The following is a 14,657-nucleotide window of genomic DNA, read 5'->3' as shown; positions in this document are numbered from 1 at the left end:
GTAAATCTGATGTAAAAGTTAAACCCAAGTATTTGTGTTTTTCAACGTTCTCTCGAGTTTGTTGTCATCAATGTAGTACGAGTAGCTAAGGGTACGTTTTTTACGTGAAATAGACATAGACACTGATTTTTCAGGGTTTATGACCATTTGCCAATCGTCGCACCATTTTTAAATTTTTTGTAGATTTGAGTTAAGTTCTTGGTCTTGTCTCCATTGAATTTTGTTATAAATGACGCAGTCGTTGGCAAACAAGCGCAACGGTACAGTGATGTCATTAGGCATATCATTAACAAATACGAGAAATAAGAGTGGACCTAGTACCGTGCACTGAGGTACACCAGACTATACAAGTGAGGGTACAGACTGGCAGTTTCCAATTTGAACATACTGCTCTCTGCAGTGAAGGCAACACGTGAACCATTTCGTGATTGTGGGATTTTTAAATATGGCATCTATTTTGTGTAATAGCTTAGGATGAGAAACTTTGTCAAACGCTCTTGCAAAGTCTAGGTACACTATCTCGGTTTGGCCACGTGAATTGATGGTTTGGTAGAGGTCATGTACAATTTCTGTAAGTTGAGTTGTCGTGGAGAGTTTTCTTCTGAACCCACATTGACGGCTTAATAATACCACATGGTAATCCAGATATTTAATTAAATGTTTTGATACAATATGCTCCAGTAATTTTGAACACGCGCTGGTGAGGGAAATTGGCCGGTAGTTGTTGGCATCTGCTGTTGCGCCGCCTTTGTGTATGGGCAAGATTTTGGCATGCTTCCAAGGACTGGGGAAACAGCCGGTAGTAATAGACGAGTGAAATATAATGGAAAGATTTTTTGAAACCCACTCTGCACACCTATATAAAAATTTGTTGGGCAATTCATCTGGTCAAGGCGATTTCTTTGTATTAATGTTGAGGAGCAAGAATTCCTTCTTCACTAATTACTATATCCTCTATTGGGAAACTATCGGACGCATCTCTAAAGTGCAGAACCGTACCGTTATGTTGCGTAAAAACAGACAAGAAAAAACCACTAAAGCTGTCAACCTGTTTATCGTTATTTTGGCTCGCATCCACGTGTGGTCGCTTATCTTTAAGATCAACATAGCGCCAAAATTGCTCTCCCGAACAAGTTGTTTTAACCGTTTACTTAGTTCTCGAATGCGTTCCTTATAAGCAGTTGACAAATGGCAGGCATTTATAAAAACATATAAAGGCTTTTTATGTATGCAGATACACATATACATCATGTCATTGAGTAATACTCATCCGGCTAAGAATAATGTCTTCTTTCACTCCTCTGTGTATCCGCAGAGAATAGTGACACACCAGCAATATCCTTTGGGTTGCATTGCTTGCCTCAAGTGTTTCTCTTGGACCACACCCCACATCGATAGGGAGCTAAAATCATGCACGCACATGGATTGATGAATGGGAAATAATTTGGTGCCATTACTGCATGCAAGGGGTAATCGGGCCACACAGACATGAAGTAGGCTGTCGCGTGCCTCAGTTTTGACAAACCTGTTTAGTACTTGTGGCCTTTTCTTGTCGCTAGGAAAAGAGAATTGCACTACTGGGTAACCCAGCATTTAGGAAAGCGCTAACAAACGCATCCGCAAGGGAGGGGAGGTGGGGGTTGGGCAGTGTCACTCCTAAGTGGGAGCATACTTTTATCCAGCCACACCCTCGCAAAACACAAGCCAACTCTGACTTCCTTTATTTTTTTTCCTTGTACAAATAAAAACAAACACACATAACAAATAAAATAAATCATTTATGAAAGAGCAAGCGTTAGCTGGCAGAACTCGAGCCAGCTAACAGCGACATGTACATTGTCCCCATCCACCTGATGGTTTTCATGAAAGCCTCTGCACACGTTCAGAACACCTCTGATAAAGAAATAGTCGTCAACAGTGATCCGGTTCAGTCCCCCACTGTAGCGGTGAAAAATGAAGTGACCATAGCGTAGTGGAAGACCAAGTTGTCCGAGTAGTTGGGAGACATGGGAGTAAGCCATTAGCTTACTTTCTTTGCACCTGCAATAGAGAATGCATACCGGACAAAACTGTCATTAACAGGTCCCTGTGTAAACTGGAGAGTGAGAGAAAGTTAATTTATTCTGGAGATATTTGCCTGGAACTATGCCTAGCTTGCTGCTCCAGATGAATAGAATTAAAAATGAAATTATGAGCACAGTGCACAACTGATACACAACATAAACAAAACACAGCACCTAAAACTCAACTGTTTGAGACCTGTGTATTTTGGAAAACACGATGGTGCCTTCATTGCAAGAGATACACAGGCAGTTCTAGCTGATGGGCCAAGGAAGTTTCTTAGTTCAGAGGATGACAGTTGGTGAATGTCAAGCGTGGACATTCGGGCCCTACTTTCTAGTGTATATAGCGTGCAAGTGCAGAATAGGTGGGCTATATCTTCCCACACTTTGTACACAGGGCACGGTTGTGACCTAATGTGTTTGATTTTATACAGGAAATTCTTTGTGTTTGCCATGTTCAGATTAAGTTTGCAGACATGGCCCTATTGTGCCTGTTAAGGCCTTGTGGCATGCAAAACTCGCACATAAGTTTGGAAGTGCTAATAGATCTGCACTGCTTTTTCAAATCAGTCCAGACTGCATGGTGCACATACCACGGAAAACCCTGCGCCAAAGCTGATCCATGACTCCTACAGAGAAAGGTATTGCATGTATCTTTATAGTGTTGTGCGCTGAATCAGCACTGTAGTCTGCATGTACAGTTGCAATTAAAAGTTTGGGAACCAAAGGGGCTACATTTTTTTTTTCCCCACAGCCTGAGCATTTCGGCTGAAACCGAAAGCGTGCATGTATCACCACGTGCTTGACCAACATAATGTATTAAACCAATTCCAGGCCATACACCTGTGCTTGAATATATTTTAAGTTTTTTCTGGTGCTATGGTCACCAAATTTTTTATTGTGGCTGTACATTGCCCACTACACTGCAGTGAGAAGGCAGCCAATGCAGAGCACAGTTGCTGTGCATATCACAGGGTCCTGTGTGCCGTCTATAGTAGATGCCTCATTTGACATTTTGGAGGTTCATAAAAATGAATTACTAGGACACACAATAAACACAAGTCGATGTGATTGTGTCCCGAGATCGGGCTGCGTAGGTGGCAGCACCGCTGCCGTATTATTGGAGATAGGTGGTTAGCAGTAAGTACTGAAATGCACACTGCAGCGCTTCTCTGCTGGTGATTTCAGCTTATATTTCGCTAAAGCGTACTGACAATTCTTCCTCCAGGTGGAAATCCTTGCTGCAAATGTGCAGAGCGTTCCTATATTGCATGAAAGAAGAGCAAACTGTCATTCAACGGGGGGCTGCATTCAGTCACTTTGCTTCTGCATTTCCTAAGAGCTGTTTGTGCACATTCCTCTTGCTTTGTGTGCAACCCGAAGCATTTAACTAAAAGCCTGTATATGTGTTAAATGTTAATGTGCGCACTATTTCACAGCTGCTATCACCTCTTGTGTGTGTATATGTGAAGTCCAGAACAGCTATCAAGCTTGGCAATTTATTATCAAGTTATGCCACTCTGACTGACAAAACGTTTTACGACTGCAACATTGATCCACTAGCAGTTATTTTATTGTAGTAACATTAAAAACAACACATCTAAGAACAGAAAGATAAAAAGGAAAGGCAGGGTTATGTGCATTACACTGATGCTAAGAGTTCAAATTATTTTAAAGGCCAGAAACACCATGTCATTTCTTTTATCGAAACAAACAATGGTTGCTACCCTCAATCAAGCTAACACTGTCACACTGAAGGGCGTATAGTACTAGTCGCCACCAAATCAATGTTAAGACGTCATAGCCTAGTGACTGCCATGTAACAGCTAATCTTTGCTCACGCAACACACTATTCTCACTCTCCTTTTGCAGCAAGAACCAAAGTACTAAACTGCAACAATTTACTTACAAGACAAATTATTTCTTCACAGCGGGATCAGAACCAACTAATAAAATAACACTCTGGCACAGGCAAGGCTGGTCACGAACGTGAGCTCCTAAGCGATGCCTTAAATGAAGTGTATAGCACTTTAATATAAGAGTTTCTTAATTAAGTTAATTAAGACAAAGACACTCTTTTCTAATGATGACTGATCTTCATGCCCCAGTATGTTTGTGGTATCACAAAAAATGCGGAATCACCAACATATTGCGCCAAAAAGTTGGTAAAGGGCTTCACTCTTCACTGCAACATGTACATTGTTTAGAAGGACACAAAATGCATTTTCCGGTATTCTTGAAACGTAAAGCGGTAACAAAATTGAAATGATTGTGGAGAACAAAGGACTTGACGCTCACATATCATGCGCTTGACACATGCTGTCACTGGTCCTCACAATCATTAGCCTGTATTTATGTTCATTGCAGGATGAAGGCCTCTCCCAGTGATCTGCAATTTCCCCTGTCTAGTGTTAGCTGATTCCAACTTGTGCTTGCAAATTTCCTAATTTCATTGCCTCACCTAATTTTCTGCTGTCCTCGACTGCACTTCCCTTCCCTCGGCACTCATTCTGCAACTCTTGGTCCACCGGTCACCCGCCTTATGCATTACATGGCCTGCTAAGATCCCATTTTTGAAACGAAGTTTTCTTTGCCAGTGTGATGGAAAGGCCACGTGTAGTGACGGCGCTCGGAGAACAGCAGCGCACATACAAGGGGCATGGCAAAAGTATGGTTAAGTGCATTTCTGTTCTCTCTGGTACACTGTTGGTAGCAAAGTAGCGGCGTGAGCCAAGTCTCAGGCCGTTGAAAGGTCCGAGGCTAACAACTTTGTTAAAGTGCACGCGAGCGTCGCCAAGTGAATAATTTCAAGCTTCGTCGCAGTGGTTAATTGTTCTACGTGTCGTTTAGAGCTTTGCTGCCCAACCATCTTCAATGCGTAAATTGGAGACTTTTTTTTAATGCGATGCATGGTAGCTGGGACGCCCTGTACGTACAGGTACACTTTTTTCCACTTTGACCCCCCCCATCCTCCCCTCCCCTTCTAATGCTCACGAATTAATATGACTCCCAGCTCCCCACTGCTTAGCGAGGACACAACAATGCGACAACCATCAACCAAGCAAGCGCGCAGGTGGCGATAGTAAGAAGGGGGAAAGAAAAACTGGGAGCGTGACTTGGTGTCTGGTTCGACCATTGAGCTGCTGCTGGGCAACAGTAGTATTAGTAAAAAAACGAGTGCTAACAGAGCTCCCAATGGTGTCCCGTTGCTCTATTCCTGATATTTCTGAAACCTAGGTTTTGACATATCCGGAGTCTGGCGCAAAAACCTTTGAGAGTTAAGAGGTGAAAAACACACGGGCAGAAAAAAAATTGACCTAATTAATACTCCAAGATATCAAAGTTCAAGTCAAAGTCCGATGTCAATGAGGCGGTACCTTGAAAGGACAAATAAATAGATGCCTGCGGCAACTTACTCAGCAGGAAGGCCGTTGAACCAGGATTGGCACAGGTTCCATAACCTTTCGAATTGTTCAAATGAGAGACCACCGGTCGTTGTGAAGCCTGTTTCCGCTCTCATTAGTGAAAGAGTTGTCTTGGTAGAAAGCTGTCCCCAGGGACCAGTCTGAGCAGCTGCATGCCATCCTGCTAATGACAGCATTTGAGCGCCTACGCCTGCGAAGTTGACGAAAACGTTCTGCAACGCCATCTGCAAGAAAAAAAAAAAGCACTGAAAGATGACACGTGAGGCTCCACCTGTATATGTAGCGATATGTTAATGGCACATAACCACTATGTACATCTGCAGGTTGTACTACTTTGCTATGTACATTACACTGCAAGGATTCTTACGGAAAATTTGGCTGCATTAAGCTACAAGTACAATGGCGCTGAAGTTCTTGGCCTGAGAAAAATTGATGTAGAAAAAAACAGTTTTGAGTTCGCATACTGCTAAATATATCATGGGAGATGTAGGTTGCGAATACGTGCGCGAGCATTCGCTTGCAAATGCCAAGAGTACATGGGTCTGAGCTGAGCAAGCAGTTAACGCTTAGCTAAAGCTGTCAGTTGTCGTCGGCTCCTCAAGCGCCTACTTCGATCCGTGACAGTGACATTTCTGCACAAAGTTCAGGAATTAATATATCGAAACTGGCGCCGTCCTGAGAATTCGTTCTAAGTGGATCCACCGTGCAAACGCCACGGCTAGAATGTGTGAATTGGAATATGGGCCATAATATAATTAGTTCTAAACTTAATTAGTGAATTTCTCTTTATTAGTCGATTATGCATTTCAATTTTTTTTTGCTAGTAGTGTCCGCCTGTTTGAGTAGACCGGCTCACGAACTAGAATTGTGCTATCTGCCACAGGCAACTTATAGAAAAGTTTGAAAGTGTTCGCTGAAACACCCGGTATATATACACTCAGGTAAATCGCACAATACCATGCCACAGGACTGACAAGAGCTATGAAACAGAATTACACAATTTCAGCGCAGGGCACAGGCCACGATTTCGATTTTGGCAAGCGCACTGGAGCTCACGGGGTACGCGACGCACATTGCATTATTTTGGAACATTTTCAAATGCATTATTACCTCTGCTTATTCATTTTTAATATGCATATCAGACACAAAGCACTACGACCCAAATATGTGTTTTCTTTTAACACCTCAGCTTTTCGTACCGCAACCGGAATTACTCCTGTTGAGCTTTGTTTAGGAGGCGGAACATGGCGCAGCCTCGACGGTGCTGTCGTCTTGGAGAAAGCGCCCACTGGCGGCGGCTCCTTTTTGCAATCCTGGCACATTCAAAAGACGCCAGGTAACAGTCATTTGGGGGGAGCACTTCCTGCCATTTACGCTCGAACTAACCAGTAGATGCATTTCCCCGTTTGAAGAGACGATGTGCACTCGCCCCCTTATTCATTTATTATTTTGAAACATGGACCGTTGCAATAGCCCAGTTCTCTTGGCTGCATAATCATGTAACCTAATTTGCCGGATGGTAAACGAAACTATGCATACACTGAGGAAGGCAATTAGTGGGGCCACTCTAAATACTAGCATATTTAGCCAGAAAGCGCAGGTTGCACGTTATCCTCGCGGGCTTCCATGGACAAGCCTATGTGCCTGTTGCGAGCGTCCCAAGGAATTACCATCGCATGGCGGAAACTGCGCAAATCCGACTCATTCGGACATCCCGTTGAGGAAAATCGCTAACATATCTAAACACGAAGTGGTACGAAAATTCCGACAAGTTTTGCAGAAGCTGGACATTGGAAGAGGGAGCCAGTCAAAGTCGAGAATTTAGATCCCTATCGGGATTGATCGCAATCAAATGTGCTCGTGTGACATCGGTATAATGGAGCATGGTCAGACATTAATGGCATGATGACAATAACTTTACACAAGCAAAACACATACAAGACGTGCTGCAACTATCTAGGTAAAGGGAAAAAAAAAAAAAAAATCTGCAGACATGCCAGCAATTAATTTGCCCAAAATGGGATTGTTTTATAAGGAAAAAATATGACTTTTTGTTGCACTTCTGCGAAGGAGAGTGAATTAAGGTAGCAAAATTATGTGAATCGCTGCGCACCAAAATAAAATGGCTACAAAAATCATTGGGCATGCACCAACATCCTCATCTCGAATGTGTAAGCCAGTGCATCCGTCATTAAACATCTGAAATTGTGCACTTTGTGTTGGGGGTCTTCACCTGCTGTCTTTGAAGCCTTGCAATCGTCTTCTGAGGAAATTTGCCCTTGAATATGCATGATGTCCTTTGGCTGTAGAATGTATCTTGAGGAAATAGAGATTCCTGCAATACATAGAATGACAGGCAGAAGGTAAGCAATACTGGAGGCTTCAAAGCAATTGAATGTGGACTAATAATAAATTATGGGGTTTCAGGTGCCAAAACCACTTTGATTCCGAGGCACGCCGTAGTGGAGGACCCCGGAAATTTCGACCACCTGGGGTCCTTTAACGTGCACCTTGAAAACCTTAACGTGTCCTTGAAAACCTAAACCTAAAAACATTGAAATGTCCTTCGTGCAGGGAACTGTTCATCAGCGACACCGTATGTATCCACGAGCAAGTTGAGTGTAGTATTCGGAATGAGGACTTCGGCGTCAATTATTGCCGGACGGGAATTCGGTGCTTGAATCGTAAGCACAGACGGGCCTGTGGTGACCGATTCTGTATCGGCAGTAGTGGAAACAAGCTGCGTTCGAGCAGGAGACTGTCGCTGCGTTCGGCTCGTCGAACGGCAAACTGAAGCGTAATGTCCCACTTTTCCGCACGCACGGCAGGTAACGTGCTTGGCCGGACGGCCTGGATCGGATGCGATGTGGTGAGGTGAACCACATCGGTAACAATGGACTGCGATGTCTCGACTGGCTTCGCAGAGTTCGGGCCAGGCGCCATGTTGGTCGGCCTCTCCACGTTGCGACTTTCCGCCATGCCGTTGAGCGCCATTTGGAAGCTGCCGGGTCGATGAAGGGTGGCAGGGACCGCCATCTTGCGCGCTCAGGCGAGGAAGGTGATGGCTGTCGACGCCATCTTGGTGTTGCGTCGAGACGCGCTGAACAGACGAGTTGAAGACGAAGTTCTTTGTCGACTTGCTCCACGCTTCGTCCAATTTCCTCGGCTTTCTTGAGCGTGAGGGGGGATCTTCCGTAGAGTAATCTTTCTCGTTTTCTTGCTGATGCGACGCCTTGCAAGATTTGGTCGCGAAGGGACTTGCCAAGCGCCGAACGCACAAGCAGGCGCTAGCCTTTGTAACGCGGTGACGAAGTCCTGAAAGGTTTCCCTGGGTTGTTGCTTCCTGTCCCTGAAGATAATGTCGGCCGAATAGGCGAAGAATGTCTTCGAAAGCTGCAGTTGTCAAGTCCGTTCGCGACGCCAGGTCGTAGTAGAGACGCCGGCCCTCGAAGCCCAAGTTACTGAGTAAAATGGCTTTCTTCCTCACGCTTTGTAGTGCCTCGCATTCGGTCGCCTGGGGATACGTGCAAAAAGAACGTTTCTACGTGAGCCACGACATACCGAAGGAGAACCGGGTAACGCAAACGAAGGCGGCATGGGTTGCGAACGCCATGCCGGGCACCGAGCACAAGGCGGGGAAGTTGAGGCGGCAGGAGACGCAGACGTAGTTGCCGCGTCTTGCATGTCGGAAGCAGGAATAGAACGGCAGAGGCAAGTAGTAAGCAGAAGAACGGCTTACCTTGTCGCCAGTTTGTAGTAGCTTCGACGGGGCGGCCGGACGCGGGACATACGGCATAAGGCCTAACGACCCTAGCGCGAAGCGCCGCAAGAGAGCCGGCCTGCCCGCGTCGGGGACCAGACAAAGAATGACGTGACCATCATGTGACCATGGAATGACTATTCCAGCCATAGCCAGGGGAAACGCAGCCCGTATACTTACAGCGTTTGGCGCTGAGTGGCGCCCTGACGTAACGAACAAAGAACGCGGAAAGTCAGAGGCTGAAATATGGCTGAAATAATCTCATGGGTGATGGCAATTGAAAAGAAACCTGCCATGAGTAACTACTTAACAGGAAAAAACGAAATCAGGAAAGAAAGAATTTATGATAACTCAAAGGGAACCTCATTACTTTTCGAAGCGAGATCGGGATATTCTAAAAACACTTGTGCCCTTTAGGGTGTATATTTTCCACACAACAATAATCGTCATCTACACCCTACACTAGTGCTGGTTAAAGGACCTAATAGTGCTGGCAAGTGCTGGTGTGACCGAGCGACTCCTTGTGGTCGCTACGGAAATTCCCGATGTGACGCTCGAGTCGCGGTGACTGGCGCTGCTCGGTCCTCGGGAGCAGCTGCGGCCGCGTCGGTTGCGTCGGCGGCGTCGTCTCTGTCGCACGATGTAAGGGACTTGCAACTTGCGTTTGCAGTCCTTGTCGGCGGTGGGGTGTGGTCCGCCGCACAGGGTGAAGTGAGGGGTACAATGGTGATTTTCTGGTGGCGTTTGCAGGTCACGCTTCCGACACCACGTGGTGTTGGGGTTAGGGCAGACATCCGCGCGGTGACCGATGTTGCCACAGTTGTAGCAAGCTTCCATGTGTCTGTGAAACAGCGTGAATCGAACAGTGCTTGCTCCGCAGTAGATGTAACTTGGTACTTGCATTCCTTGGAAAAGGATTGTCACGGCTATGGTGTTCTTGATTCTCTTCACCTCCAAGGCATTGGAGTTGCGTTTCGTGACGATCAGTTCTCGGCTTTGGGAGTCGTTGAGCTAGAGGTCAATGCTTCGGACTACGCCTTTGCAGGTATCACCAGGTGGGGCCGGGTATACTGCGACTCGATACGTAGTATCTTTCATGCGAATCTGTTGCACCGTGGCGTATGATGAAGATATTCTGAGCTACGTTGGAGCAGATGGAGTCTTCCGTGAGGTCTTGAGGAGCCAGGGCTGCCGCCATTGCGAGGGCTTTCTCAACCTGCACTGGTGCGGATTTGGCCACGTTGAGACCGTCTCGGGGTTTCACGATGATACGGAACGTGTCCCTCGGTAGCTGAGGGAGTCTCGAGGTAGCGACGAGGCGCTGGTTAGCGCTGTTCGGTCCGGCGGTGCGATCGCCGTCCCAGCCAAAGTAAACCGCGACCGTGTTGCACGCGACGCACTCGAAATGAGGCGCTTAGATATTGAGTTTCTGAAGGCTCAAAATACTGAAAGACCTAGCACAGAGGCACGAGAAAGCGAGAGCAGAATGACAGACTTGGTGGCATCCTACGCAGTAGGAGGGGACGCAGTAGGAGTAGGAGGGTCTTTTTCTGGTGCAGTTTGAGCGCGTGTGTGAGAAGGCAAAATTCGCGAGAAACACGTGGTCGCAACGCTTGCTTACGTTGCTGCCCCGTGAGGTATCTGATATCATTGCCCGCATGGCGAAAGGAGAAGCAGAGGACTTCGATAAAGTCAAAGCGAGTCTGCTTAATAAGTATAGATTATCAGCAGAAGCATTCAGGTGAAAGTTCAGGGAGGTCGAGAAGACCAAAAGTGAGTCATACTTAGATTTCGCATACACGTACGTTGGAGGTAAACCTGAAAGAATGGCTCGGAGAAGAGGGCGCACTTGGCGACGCCGAAAAGACAATGTAGTGCGTTGCATTAGAACAGTTCTTCCGCTGGCCGCCAGAAAACATCAAGTACTGGGTTCAGGATAGGCCAGGCGTGGAGACTATCACGAGAGCGGCCGATCTCGCTGAGGAGTATGCAACTCGCCGTGCGTTCGAAGGCAAAGAAGCTCCTAAGAAGGAGATGAATAAATACAGACCCGACAAGCCAGAGCGATGACCAAAGTCAAGTCAGTATAGACTGTTTTTTCGTAGGCGCCGCCATATTGTGAACGCAGTGGCGCCCCCTATGAGCAGCGCCATACTGGCTTGGGTGAAAGCGGTTTTTTGCATGGCAGGTATACGCTCGGCGGTAGGTTCTGGCGTTTGTTTTCGCGGTCGTGCAGTCTGTTTTGTATGACGCCTACTTGCACGCAGAAAGTCACAAGATCTCTGGATTTCAAGTGCCTTCAATTGCCGATTACGTAAACTGGACCCCACGCTACGGCTACAACTGCCATCTAGCCTTTCACGCGCGTTTTCTACGTGGTAAACGGTTCTGTGAGACGTGCTGAAGTGGTTTAAGGCGTCATGGCCGGAATTTCTGCTGGCGTTGAGGTGGACGGAACACGCAGCGCGACGTGTGCGCGCATATTTGAGCGTACAATCAGCCCTCGGAGACCGATTGTGTGTTTCTGCATTGTTCGAGAAGCGCGGGAAGGCCGGGCGGACGACCCTTCAGTTGTGGCATACGTGCTAGAGCTGTTAGACCGACTGCACACATCTCAAGAATTAGCAGGGCAGGAAATGCGCAGGGCCCAAAGGAATGCTAAGCGATACTATGACAGGACGGCTCGAACGCGACGCTTTGAAGTTGGGGAAAAGGTAATGATTCTGAAACCCTCATTGAAAAACAAACTACAGGTTCAATGGGAAGGACCGGCTGACATAATTCAGAAATTATCTGAAACAAACTACGTAATCATGGTGCCCGGAAAACGAAGGACACCACAAGTTTACCACAGCAATCCACTTAAACCCTACCGGCAGAGGGAGGCCATTGTGAACATGTCCCTTAACCAACCTGAGGAGATGCCTGTCGACTTTCCGGAGTTAACATCACTAACGGGGGCAAAAGACATTCACGAGACAATTGACAAGCTAGTCGAGCAGGCGGAGTTGTATCCCAATCAAAGGGCCGAACTGAGGGAACTCGTCTTTGAATTTAAAGACGATATCACGATATGACGGTTCACGATATCGAGTTAACCTCATCGGCCCAGTTCGTTCGAAAGCTTTTCGCGTTTCACCTCGTCAACGTCAAGTCATGGCCGCTGAAATAAACAAGATGTTAGAGCTAGGTGTAATCGAGCCAGGAAAGAGTGATTATACCTCGCCTCTCATCTTGGTTGAGGTCCCAGGAAAGGAGCCGCGACAGTGCATCGACTACCCCAGGCTCAACTCAATCACGAAGTACCAGGCCTACCCAATACCGCATATCGAGAAGAGGCTTGAAAGAGTGAGCAGTGCTAATTTCATCTCTACACTCGATTTAGTCAGAGGGTACTGGCAGGTTCCGTTGACCGAGAGGGCAAGCAGGCTTGCGGCTTTTATTTCTCCGATGGGAACCTTTCGGCTGAAAGTCCTGAGCTTTGGTTTGAAGAATGCTCCCTATTGTTTCTCTGGCCTTATGGACCAGGTGCTGCGGCGAATGGAGGACTTTGCACTTCCGCATCTTGATGACATACAATCTTTTCTTCATCATGGGCGGACCATATGCAACACCTATGAACCGTGTTGTGTCGTCTACGAGAGGCCAACTTAACTGTCAAGGCTCCCAAATGCCAACTGGGGTGCGCGGAGGTAGCTTATCTAGGTCATGTAATAAGGCAAGGCCATCGTCGGCCTTCAGAGGTTAAGCTGGCCGCAATAGACAGCTTCCCGCAACCACGCACTAAGCGGGACATCAGGTCTTTCCTTGGTTTGGCAGGTTATTACCAAAAATATATCCCACGTTATTCTGAGATTGCAAGTTCTCTCAGATGCTCTCAGAAAAACAAAACCGCAGACGGTGAAATGGGATGACGCAAAAGACCAGGCTTTTAGTATGCTGAAGAAAGCATGCACTAACGAGTCAGTCAGTGTTGAACGCGCCCGACTACTCTAAGTCATTCATTTTTCAGTGTGATGCCAGCGACCGGCGTATGGGGGTGGTGCTTTGTCAAAAGAGAGATGACGAAAATGAACACCCCGTACTGTACGCCAGTAGAAAGCTTTCAATTCGTGAGGAAGCATACAGTGCATCAGAAAAGGAATGCGCCTGCATGGTATGGGCGGCGCAGAAACTAGCTTGTTATATCGCCGGTTCAAGGTTCACCATAGAGACTGATCACTGTCCGCTCACATAGCTGCAGTCCACGTCTACAAAAAACGGCCGTGTTTGCGCTGGAGATTGGCTCTTCAACAGTACACCTTCGATGTTCGCTATAAGAAGGGTAAACCTAACGGCAATGCCGACAGTCTGAGTCGTTGCCCCTATAGTAGCGAAAGCCTCATGCTCACTCTGGTTTCCGTGTCATTTTTACGTTGGTATATTTTTTCATGTTTTCTTTTATTATCACGAAGTTGTAGTTGATAGTTGGCTGATTTTAGTAACCACGTCTTAACGCTTTCGAGAAATGGCTGTTTTTATTGTTTGGGGGGCGGGGGGAGGACTCGCGAAAGGGATGGGAAAGCAGTAGCGGGTTTTCCTATTTTTTTTTTGTAAAGCCTGGTGTATTTTGGGGGAGGGTGGCCTTGTGCTCGCTTGCTTTGTGGTTGTGGGTCCGGCACTGTTCTGGAGCGATTGCTTGCCCAAGCAGGAGACGAAAAGTTGAGAGACCGGTATGCAAGACCAGTTTCACCGAACCGGACTAGGGAGAAAAGGCATACAAGAGCGCCACGAAGACTGATGAACGGCTCCAGGGAATCTACCAGCTACAAACCAAATGTTCGTCACCCCTGAAGGAAATTTTGATGCTGAAACGCCAATCCCTCGCCCAGTGGCTGCTGGCCCCCACGCGGCGGGATCTCCCTCCCCCGCCGGAGATGCTGTTACGATTGGCGTGTAACACCCCGTGAAAAAGGATCATCGAAAGACCATGCCCAATCAAAACGGAGGATGGATCCCTAATTTGCTGTAGGTGTCTCGAGTGGTTGCCGGTATGGCGGACGCCCCGTAGTGATTACGGGCCCCTTTGTGTGTGGGCGTGACGGGAAGGAGAACCCTTTCCGCGAACTATGCGACTCAAGGGGAGACAATCCGCGAGCCGCCCAGCCCCGACGGGACTCAGTACATGTCACGCGACATTGACGCGAGCAAAATCTCGCCTACGATTTTAGCGGGCCTACATAAGCGGCCCCGCAATGTATTTTTTTATTAGGTAATTTTCTTCTTTTCATCCTTCATCAACCATGAAATAAACAGTGCAAGTTTCGCACTAGAAATCGTCTCGCCCCTGCCTAGTCGCCATGGTTTACTGGACGCCTGCAACCCGCCGACAACGCCACGCTACCCAGAGAGAGAGAGAGAGAGAGAGAA

General features: G+C 47.1%; 1 protein-coding gene across 1 annotated transcript; it reads right to left on the bottom strand.

Moving 5' to 3' along the window:
• Window positions 1-1,704: 1,704 nt before the first annotated feature.
• On the bottom strand, window positions 1,705-10,446 carry LOC126523016 (uncharacterized). The gene is made up of 4 exons (XM_055066665.1): window positions 10,393-10,446; window positions 7,722-9,029; window positions 5,480-5,678; window positions 1,705-2,040 (listed from the first exon to the last, which is right to left on the bottom strand). Exons 1-2 carry the CDS (start codon window positions 10,444-10,446, stop codon window positions 8,034-8,036), a joined length of 1,050 nt encoding a protein of 349 aa, XP_054922640.1. The 3' UTR covers window positions 1,705-2,040; window positions 5,480-5,678; window positions 7,722-8,033.
• Between the last annotated feature and the right edge of the window lie 4,211 nt (window positions 10,447-14,657).

Source organism: Dermacentor andersoni, chromosome 6 (assembly GCF_023375885.2).
Source record: "Dermacentor andersoni chromosome 6, qqDerAnde1_hic_scaffold, whole genome shotgun sequence".
Taxonomy (NCBI): domain Eukaryota; kingdom Metazoa; phylum Arthropoda; class Arachnida; order Ixodida; family Ixodidae; genus Dermacentor; species Dermacentor andersoni.
Note: the sequence above shows the minus strand (reverse complement) of the source record. Positions and strands in the feature narration are given on the sequence as shown.

Excerpts from the sequence above, each read along its gene's own strand:
- LOC126523016 (XM_055066665.1), bottom strand. The coding sequence starts at position 10,446 with ATGGCGGCAGCCCTGGCTCCTCAAGACCTCACGGAAGACTCCATCTGC. Across the intron at positions 9,030-10,392 it reads AAGACTCCATCTGCTCCAAC|AAACGTTCTTTTTGCACGTA; the intron begins GTAGCTCAGAAT and ends TGGCTCACGTAG.